Source organism: Dipodomys merriami, unplaced genomic scaffold, assembly GCF_024711535.1.
Source record: "Dipodomys merriami isolate MVZ:Mamm:240054 unplaced genomic scaffold, mDipMer1.0.p SCAF_5, whole genome shotgun sequence".
Classification (NCBI taxonomy): domain Eukaryota; kingdom Metazoa; phylum Chordata; class Mammalia; order Rodentia; family Heteromyidae; genus Dipodomys; species Dipodomys merriami.
Window position 1 is genome coordinate 12,631,352 of NW_027206068.1, and position 10,866 is coordinate 12,642,217.

The 10,866-nt window shown below is 40.9% G+C and overlaps 1 protein-coding gene across 1 annotated transcript; it reads right to left on the reverse strand.

Annotated features, from left to right (window-relative positions):
- Positions 1-8,676: 8,676 nt before the first annotated feature.
- Positions 8,677-8,854, reverse strand: LOC138810048 (large ribosomal subunit protein eL39-like). Its single transcript, XM_069997238.1, has one exon. It carries the CDS (start codon positions 8,830-8,832, stop codon positions 8,677-8,679), a length of 156 nt encoding a protein of 51 aa, XP_069853339.1. The 5' UTR covers positions 8,833-8,854.
- Between the last annotated feature and the right edge of the window lie 2,012 nt (positions 8,855-10,866).

The window sequence follows — 10,866 nt, forward strand, 5'->3', positions numbered from 1 at the left end:
TTAAAATAGATTCAAATTCTGCTTATGTTTTCTTGTTAGAAATTGTATTTCCTTCTATTAATTTTTCTTCAAAAGAGTAGAAATTTATTTGTTACAGCTTGGAGGCTAGGAAGCCCAAAATCAAGGGACTAGTAGGTTTGGTGTCTGCTAACGACTAATGGCTTGCTTCCAAGATGGTGTCTCTTGCTGCAGAGGATAAAGGCTGTGTTTTCACATGGCAGAAGAAACAAAAGCTTAGCTTGTTCCCTCCAATGCTTCTGCTAAGTTGCTAGTCACATTCATGAGGATTCTTTTGTTTTTGACATAGTTGCCTATGTAAATTCATTGAGAAAATCTATTTTTTACATATCTCAAATGAGATCAACATTGCTGTGCCTAAATGTTGCCCTGAGTTCACATTACCCTTGGAAAGATGATGAAAAATTTCAAGGCAATTCTCTCCTCTGTCTCCCTGAACACTCTCTGTCCCCAGATGTGCATGCTCTGTGGACAGTGTGATTGTAGCATCTCAGACCTATGAAGACTATGAAAGAGTTCTAGCTTCAGTCGATGCCTGAAAACATGATGGATAATATCTGTATTTCTTTGCTTTTCATTTGCTAATGAATTTAAGGGGAATGAGGCCTACTATAAAGGGGACATATTACTACCTAGCCTATGTCATTTGAATTTTTCAGTTTCTTATGTCATCACAACTTAAAAAAAAATTAAAAAAAAGTTTTCTGACCATGATAACAGACAAACCAAACAAGATCCTTAAAATTCTATTATAAAATATTAAAGCAAGGGGCTGGGAAGGTGGCTCAGTGGTAGAGCGCTTGCCTTGCATGCCTGAGGCCGGAGGTTCGATTCCTCAGCACCACATAAGCAAAAAGAAAAAAGCCGGATCTGGCACTGTGGCTCAAGTGGTAGAGTACTAGCCTTAGCTGAAGAGCTGAGACATAGCACCCAGGCCCAGAGTTCAGACCCCACGACTGGACCCCCCCCCAAAAAAAAAAATTAAAGCAAGTTAAGGTTACTAATTAGTCTAAAACTATGGACTGGTGTTTTGGAGGGTTTTGTTTTGTATGTGTGCTGGGGCTTGAACTCAGGTCTTAGGCACTATCCCTGAGCTTTTCTTCTGGCTTTTTTTGTGTGTGCTTACTTGGAGACAAGAGTTTCACAGATTTTCCTGAGCAGGCTGGCTTTAAACTGTGATCCTCAGATCTCAGCCTCCTGAATAGCTAGGATTACAGGCATGAGCCACCAGCACCCAGTTAAAACTGTGATTGATATGTGTGTGTTTGTTTGTATGTATGTATGTATGTATGTATGTATGTATGTATGTATGTATGTATGTATGTATGTATGTATGTATGTATTGTCAGTCATGGGCCTGAATTCTGAACCTGGGGGCTATCCCTCAGCTCTTCAGCCCAAGGCTAGTGCTGTACGAATTAAGCCACAGTGCCACTTCCAACTTTTTTTGCTTATGTGGTACTGAGGAACTGAACCCAGGGCCTCATGCATGCAAGACAAGCATACTACCACTGAGCCACCTTCCCAACCCGATATGTGTTTTTTATAAAGCTTAAAAAAATAGCCACTCCTTTATGCTATAGATGAATCTTGTTATTAAAACTAGGACTGACATGCTAGGCACTGGTAGCTTAAATTTGTTTTTTTTTTTTGGGTCCGGTTGTGGGGCCTGAACTCTGGTCCTCAGCATTTCAGCTCAAGGCTTTTTTCTTTTTGCTTATGTGGTGCTGAGGAATTGAACCCAGAGCCTCATGCATGCAAGGTAAGCACTCTACCACTGAGCTACCTTCCCAGCCCCGTGGTAGTTCAAATTTGTAATCCTAGCTACTCAGGAGGCTGAGATCTGAGGATCAACGTTTCAAGTCAACCTGGGCAGGAAAGTCCATGAGACTCTTATTTCCAATTAATCATAGAAAAAGTCATTAGTGGAGCTGTGGCTCAAGTGGTAGAAGGCTAGTCTTGAATGAAAGGAGCTTAGGGATAGTACCCAGGTCCACAACTCAAGTCCTAAGACTGGTGTGGGTGGGGGTGGGGGAGTGGAGGGGGGGGCTGACAAGCTGAGCATTGCTGGCTTATACCTGTAAGCCTAGCTACTTTGGAGGGTGAGAAAATAGATGCTGGTTCAAAGCTAACCCCGGGAAGAAAAGAGCATGAGACTATCTCAACGGAAGAAGCTGGACTTAGTGGTATGTGCCTATCATCTCAGCTATGACAAAAAGCCTAAAGTAGATGGAGATGATCAAGTTCCCAGCACACACCCAAAGAAGAAACAAGACCTTGTCTCAAAAATAACTAGTGCATAAAAGGGCTGGCGGTACGGCTGAGCAGTAAAGGTTCTGCCTAAAAAACTCAAGGTTAGGCTGGGAATGTGGCTTAGTGATAGAGTGTTTGCTTTGTATGCATGAAGGAAGCCCTGGATTCAATTCCTCAGTACCACATACACAGAAAAAGCCAGAATTGGCCTGTGGCTCAAGAGGTAGAGTGCTAGCCTTGTGCAAAAGAAGCTCAAGGACAGTGCCCAAGCCCTGAGTTAAAGTCGCAAGACTGGGGAAAAAAAACTCAAGGCCCTGAGTTCAAACCCAGTATCATAAAAACAAAGAAACAGATAGATAAATATGACTTGTCTGCTATCTGATTCTATTCCTATCAAATGAGGAAAAACAAGCTAATCTGTAGAGATGTGAAATAGATTATCAGAAGATGAAAGGAATACTGGAGAGTCTTCAATCAATAGATACAGAGTTTCTTTTGGGTATGACAAAAGCATTCTAGAATGTGATGACAGCGGAGTTTAATGAGTGAAAACTCATAGATATTTTCATTGAGCCCTTTAAAATGGTTTAATGAGGCCAGGTGCTGGTAGTTCATGCCTTTAATCCTAGTGACTCAGGTGGCTAAAATCTGAAGTTCATGGTTTCAAACTAGCCTTGGCAGAAAGGTCTGATAGGCTTTTATCTCTGGTTAACCAGTAAAAAGCCAGAAGTGGAAGTATCTAGCCAGTACCTAGAGTGAAAAAGCCAAGCAACAGACAAAAGCCCAGAGTTTAAGCTCCAGTATTGGCACAAAAATAGAATAAATATATGGAAATAGCCCAGGTGCCCTACAATAGATGAATAAATAAAAAATGTAGTACCTATACACAATAGAATTTTACACAGACACTAGAATGATATGTCATTTGCAGGGAAATGGATAGACTTAGAACAAATCATGTTAAAAGAGGTAAGCCAAGCTTAGAAACACAAATGGCGCATGTTTTCTATCAGGTGAAGAAGCTAAATCTAAAATACACTGGCACATGATAGAGTAAATAGGCATCTAGGCATTCACAGGTAGTAAAACCAAAGGTGGATACTCTTAGGGGAGAAATAAAAGGCGCAATGCCTATCTGCATCTGATCATATAAAATAACATTTGTCAAAATGAACTCCAGGAAATGGAAACAAAATATAAATAGAATAAATAAATGGAATGGCTTAGTGATTTTCATGTTATATAAGCTTTATCTTAATGGAAAAAAATTTGTTCTCTAACATTTGAAATTTAGTATTGTTAAATGTAAGAGACAATATAAAGCATACATTACATAAATCTACAGAAAAATAATGTTAATAAAAGATGGGGGGCTGGGAAGGTGGCTCAGTGGTAGAGTGCTTGCCTTGCGTACATGAGGCCCTGGGTTCGATTCCTCAGTACCACATAAGCAGTAAAAGCCAAAAATGGTGCTATGGCTCAAGTGGTAGAACACTAGCCTTGAGCTAGTGTTCTGAAGAACTGAGAGACAGCACCCACGCCCAGAGTTCAGGCCCCACGACCGACAAAAAAAAAAAAAAGATCAGTTAAAACAAATGCAGCAGTGATACTCACTAGACAGACACTATGTTGAAAATGAACCAAACAACTTGTCAGTGGGGATGGGTGGGATGGAAAACCCAGGAGAGAGTGACATTGTCCAAAAAGAAATGTACTCTTTACCTGACTTATGTAACTAACCCCTCTGTACATCACCTTCATAATAACAATAAAGTTAAAAAGCAATAAGGTGACCAAAATAAAAAGTAAATTGTATGCAGTCATAATAGTCAATTAAATCCTATAAACTAGGAAAATCAAGCATAGGAGTAGAGTTAGGAGGGAAGGGAAAAAATGGTGAAAGGGCTGATATTGACCAAGATTCATTTTACTTATAAACTGAAATGTTGAATGGTAACCCCTTTGTACAACTATATAAATTTTTAAAAAGTAAATTGGACAATGTTTATGTTTAGGCACTCACCTGACACCTGGAGTTCCAGCATGCTCACACTGCCCCCTGGTGCGGTGGCTCTCCAAGCCAACCATTGAGAGCATTTCTACCTCTCCACACTAGCCCTCTTCTGGTTGGAAGAGGGAAGCAAACAATCCCTGTTCACAAGATTTGAAAACCCAAGTAATAAGCACTGGATTACCTAACAATATCTTAATTTGCAGAGGTAGCAGATATAGAAATTTAAGCATTCCTCATTTACCCTGTCAAATAACAATACATTGTTTGCTTTTGCCAGGCATTGATTCAAGTCCTAATAATATAGCAGAGAATAAAACCAACAAATATGTGTGCTTCCTGTGGCATATATTCTTATAAAGTGGGATACAGCAGTAAAAATGAGTTAACTGGGAATACACATATTAACTCAGATGCATCTGATAATCTGATAATGTTCTTGGGGAGCAGGGCATAGTGTAATACATGCATGTAATCTCAGCACTCAGAAGTCTGAGGCAGGAGGATCAAAGGTTCAAAGTGAGCCTGGACAACATAGACAGTGTCTCACTCTAGACGCTGTCTCAAAAAAAAAAAAAAAAAGAAAGAAAAGAAAAGCCAGGCACTGGTAGCTTACACCTATAATCCTATTCAGGAAGCTGCGATCTGAGAATTGGGGTTCAAAACCACCCCAGCAGAAAAGCCCATGAGACACTCATCTCTCACCAGAAAACTGGAAGTAGAGCTGTGGCTCAAAGTGGTAGAGCACTAGCCTTGAGCACAAAGGCTCAGGGACAGTGCCCAGGCCTTGAGTTCAAGCCCCACAACCACCACTACCACCATTAACAACAAAAAAACACAATGTTGGGGGAATAGTAGAAACTAACATACTATATTAAATTAGTTATGTACATTTCTAAATGTGAAAACATTTCATTTATATGTATATTCATAATATAAATACTAGCACGACTGATTACAAGTTCCTAACAGTTTAATTACCAGTTCACAAATAACAGAATTTGTGTGTGTGTGTGTGTGTGTCAATCCTGGGCCTTGAACTCTGGGCCCTCGGCACTATCCCTGAGCTTCTTTTGCTCAAGGCAAGCACTCTACCACTTGAGCCACAGTGCTGCTTCCGGCTTTTTTGAGTAGTTTATCAGAGATAAGAGTCTTTCTTGCCAGGGCTGGCTTCAAACCACTTTCCTCAGATCTTAGCCTCCGTAGATAAGATTACAGGCATCAGCCACTGGCATATGGCTTTACCTTTATTTTTAGAATACTTTTAATATGGGTTTGATAGCACACAAGGATTTTCTTGATGTAATGTTTTCTAAAAAAAAATTATGAGAAATTCCAAACATACAAAAATTAGTCTTAGCCAATTTTAACAATAACAATTAGGGGCTGGGAAGGTGGCTCAGTGGTAGAGTGCTTGCCTTGCATGCATGAGGCCCTGGGTTTGATTCCTCAGCACCACATAAGCAGAGAAAAAAAAAAAAGCTGGCAGTGGCGCTGTGGCTCAAGTGGTAGAGCGCTAGCCTTGAACTGAAGAGCTGTAGGACAGCGCCCAGGCCCAGAGTTCAGGCCCCATGACCGGACCCCAAAAAACAATAACAATTAGTACCAGGCATTGGGGGCTCATACGTGTAATCTTAGCTACTCAGGAGGCTGATATTTGAGGATTGTGGTTCAAAGCCAGCCAGGGTAGGAATGCTAGTGAGACTCTTATTATCTAAAACAAACCAGAAATGAAAACCAGAAGTGAAACTGTGGCTCAAGTGCTCACCTTGAGCAAAGAAGTTCAGGGACAACATGCAGGCTGAGTTCAAGCTCCAGGACTGGCACCAAAAAAAAAAAAAAAAAAAGTATCATCCCCATATTTACAACATTTATTTATTTTCTAGATTTTTTTTCTGGAGTAGAACAGAGCAAATCTTTTAAAATAAAAAAATCTAGATGGGCACCGGTGGCTCATGCCTGTAATCCTAGCTACTCAGGAGGTTGAGATCTGAGGATTGCAGTTCAGAGCCAGCCCAGGCAGGAAAGTCCATGAAACTCTTATATCCAATTAACATCCAGAAAAACAGAAGTGGAGCTGTGGCTCAGGTGGTAGAGCCCTAGCTGATGAGCTCAGGGACAATGCCCAGGCCCAGAGTTTAAGCCCCACAACAGACAAAAACAACAACGTGATTTCTTGTTGATTATTTTTTACTATAAATATATCTACCATATCATTAGCAGGTATAATAAAATTGAAAATTACCAAATATAATTGAATTTTGCAGTTCTTATTTATTTATTTAGGTCATGTGGCTTGACCTCTGGGCATGGACACTGTCCCTGAGCTCTTCAGCTTAAGGTGAGTGCTCTACCTCTTGAGCTACAGTGCCACTTCTGGCTTTCTGGTGGTTAAATGGAGATAAGAATCTCATGGACTTTACTGCCCAGGCTGGTTTTGAACCATGATCCTCAAATCTCACCCTCCGAGTAGCTAGGATTACAGGCATGAGCCACCAGTGCCTGGCTTCTTATTTAAATTTTGTCTACCAAGTTTGTTTGAAAATCAAGATCATAAGATAAATAGAGTTCAAGCCTCACAACTGACCATAAGATATATAAATAGATATATTTTAAGCCAGGTGCTTACACCTGTAATTCTAGCTACTAAGGAAGCTGAGATCTAAGGATCATGGTTCAAAGCCAGCCCAGGAAGGAAAGTCCATTTGATTCTTATCTCCAATAAACCAGCAGAAAACTGGCACTGTGGCTCAAGTGGTAGAGCTTTAGCCTTGAGCTGAAGAGCTAAGGAACAGTGCCCAGGCCAGAGTTCAAGCCCCATGACTGACACACACATACACACATATACACAAATATCTTAATTACGTATTTTAAGATTCTTTTAGCCCATAATAGTCCACACTAGTCCTGACCTTGATTTTAATCAGTTGGAGAAATCAGGTAATCTGTGCTGTGGAAGCTGACTACTTCCTTTGGGTGTTTCTTTTTATAATACTGTTAAATTTAATTCTGTGGTTTGTTGTTGTTTTCTTGGTCAATCATGCAGTTTGAACAAGGCTAGAGCTCTATCACTTTGAGCCACAGCTCCACTCCTGATTTTCTGGTGGTTAATTGGAGATAAGAGTCTCACAGACTTTCTTACCTGGGCTGGCTTTGAACTGTGATTCTCAGGTCTCAGAGAATCTAGGACTATAGACATAAGCCACCAGTGCCCAGCAGATCTAACTCTTAAATACTTTTGTGTTTAATTAGAGAGATCAAAAAGCTGGAGTCAAGCAATTGTAGCTACTTGGGAGACTAAAATCAGGATCTTAGTCCCAGGCTAGCCAGGGCAGAAAAGTTGGTAAGATCCTTCTTAGTAAATGGATGTAGTGTGCATTCACCATCTCAGCTGAGTGGGAAGTGAAAAACAGGTGGATCATGGTCCAGGTGGCAGGCCTGAGCAGTGAGATCCTAATCTCAAAAATAACCAGCATGAAAAATCACTGGAGGTACGGTTCAGTGGTTGAGTGCATAAGACCCAGCGTCTAAACCCTACTAACCAAAACAAAAACAAAACAAAAAACGAAATGGGAATGGAGCACTGGTGTCCTATCATCCTAGCTACTTGGGAGGTGTGGATAGGTAGATAGGAAGGGTTGTAGTTCCAGGCTAGCCTAGATTAAAAGTCTACAAGACCCCATCTCAACTGAAAAACCAAACATAGTTTATCTTCCCAACTGCAGTGGAAGGTTCCAGCCAATGTGGGCAAAAATGGAGACCCTATCTCAAAAATGAGTGGTGTAAAAGGGCTGGAGTCATGGCTCCAGAGGGAAAATATCTGCCTAGGCCCTGAGTTCAAATCCTGATACTTCAAAAATAAAAATAATAAACAAAGAACACTTCACAGGAGCCACTAAGCATTTTCTATTGTATCACATTATCATGAAATATGTCACATTTAGTGGTATTTATTGGTACAGTGCTAGACCCATGATTGAATTTAAGGCTTTGTGCTTACTAGGCAACCACTCTATCATTTGAGCCATGTCTCTGGCTCTTTCTACTTTTGATAATTTTCTAACAAGTTCTAGCATTTTGCCCAGCTAAATGATGATACCTTTTTCTATCTGAAACTGTTCACTTATTTTCCATCCTCCTGCACTCAGATTTTTTTTTTTTTTTGAGTAGTCTCTTGAACTTTTTGCTTGGACTGGTCTTGAACCCCAGTCTTCCTTTTTTTTTTGCTGATTCAAATGTAATGTTTATTACATGTTTATTACTGTGCCCATTATTAAAATAACCAAAGAAAAATCAATTTAAAAAATGCCCAACTGTCAGTCCAGACAATACTGACATTTCAGCTTGACTGGTTCATGGTAGAGCATAAATATGTGGGCATCGGAAGCAATTCCTTACAGACCCAGCTTGGTTCTTCTCCAGTGTCTTCTCTTGGAGTTGTACCTGATTTTGTTACCAGTTTTCATCTGAATCCACTGGGGAATGGGGCGATTTTGCTTTTGTTTCTTGGCCAGAAACCACTTGATTCTGAAAGTCTTGTGAGAAGACATGATGGGAAGCTCTGGAAGGCACAGTAACTACGATGGCAAACAAAAGCTGAAGAGTAAACCCCAGTCTTTCTGATCTGTCTTCTCCCCAGCTTTCCCAACAGTAGCAAAGATAACAGGCGAGCCACTATGCCTGGCTTGGTTTTCATAATTTTAATGGTACTAATGATTGATCAGAGGTTCACATATCAGATCCCCTCAGTGTGTGTGTGTGTGTGTGTGTGTGTGTGTGTGTGTGTGAGAGAGAGAGAGAGAGAGAGAGAGAGTGTGTGTGAGAGAGAGAGAGAGAATGTGTGTACTAGGGATTGAATTCAAGGCCACAGCACTGTCCCTTAGCTTTTTTGCTAAGGCTGGTGCTCTATTACTTGAGCCACAGCTTCACTTGTAACTCTTTGGTGGTTAATTGGATAGAAGAGTGTCACAGACTTTCCTGCGGGGACTTTGAAACATGACCCTGAGATTTCAGCTGCCTAAGTTGCTGGGATTACAGATGTGAGACACTGGTGCTCAGCTCCACTCAACATTTTTAAAGTTTTATTATTTATGTATTTATTTTCCCTCATGGCAAATGCTCACAGTTTATTAAAATGGGTAATAACAAGCATTGGAAGACAGCACACAATACCTATGATCTGTAGTCCCAGAGTAGAACATTAGTGGGAACTCATGTCTAGGAATGGTTGTGGGCGAGTACCCAGGCAGGATCTAAGTCTACCTAGGCAAAGGCAAATGCCCTGTCTGTTTGCCTCCTGCAATCAGACACTCCCTACTTTAAGATCTACTAAGCAAATCAGTGATGTCAGTCGTGGTTGGAGGGGAAAGAGTCCTATAAAGATAGCCCTGCCCTTGGCACTGGGCCAAGCCTAGATCTCTGGAGGTAATGAGGTAAAATACTCTCTCCTCTTAGGGTTGCCCATAGAGAGAGGCCACAGTCTAAATCAACGTGCTTGAAAACTAGCCAGCCCCTTGAACACAAAAAGAGTTATAGGAATCCTTGGCAGAATGAATATACATCCTTTCCCTAGCTGAGGGGCCTCTTGTTGATTTCAACCTCCAAATGAGAACACATTTGAAATAAATTATACATATGGACACACAATTCAAATCTCCACCCCAGCTTGAAGAAAACTCAAAGTCACTTCTGTGTTACTGGAAGGTAAAACTGTCCCTCCTTTATCCTTTAGTAACAATCAGACAACTCAGAACTGAGAACGTTTCAGACTTCGGAATATTCTTTTTTTTTTGGTCAATCATAGGGCCTGAACTCTGGGCCTGGGAACTGTCCCTCAGCTTTTCAGCTCAAAGCTAGCATTCTACTACTTAAGCCACAGCGCCACTTCTGGCTTTTTCTGCTTATGTGGTGCTAAGGAATCAAACCCAGGTCCTCATGCAAGCAAGGCAAGCACTCTACCACTGAGCCACCTTCCCAGCCCCTGGAATGTTCTTACATTCATCTTCTTCCTCCCCTCCTCAAATCCCTTCCTCCAATCTAAAAATAACCCAGGCAAAAACAGGAGAACCTATATGAAAAATAACAAGCAAAACAGAGCTGGAGATGTAATTCAGATTGTAAAATGCTTGCTAACAAGTGCAAGGCTCTGAGTTCAAACCAAAGTACTACCAAAAAAATATATGTAGATAGGTAGCTACCTCTGTATCTCTGATTATCTATCTATCTATCTATCTATCTATCTATCTATAGCTAGATATTATATTTAGTTGAGTCAATAACAGACAATCAAATGTTGAAATTGGGCCAGGAGTAGCAATTTTCACAATAATAATCCATTAATTTTCCTAACACAGAACTATAGTTGAAGCCGGGCACCGGTGGCTCACACCTGTAAATCTAGCTACTTAGGTAGATGAAATCTGAGGATCATGGTTAGAAGTCAGCCCAGGCATTGTTAGAAGTCAGCCCAGGCAAGAAAGTCTGGAAGACTCTTATCTCCAAGACTGTAAACTATCAGAAAAAGCCAAGTGGAGCTGTGGCTCAAGTGGTAGAGTGCTCAGGAACAGCACCCAGCCCTTAGCTCT

Bases quoted from the DNA above. Each gene is read 5' to 3' on its own strand.
- LOC138810048 (XM_069997238.1), bottom strand. From the start codon at position 8,832: ATGTCTTCTCACAAGACTTTCAGAATCAAGTGGTTTCTGGCCAAGAAA.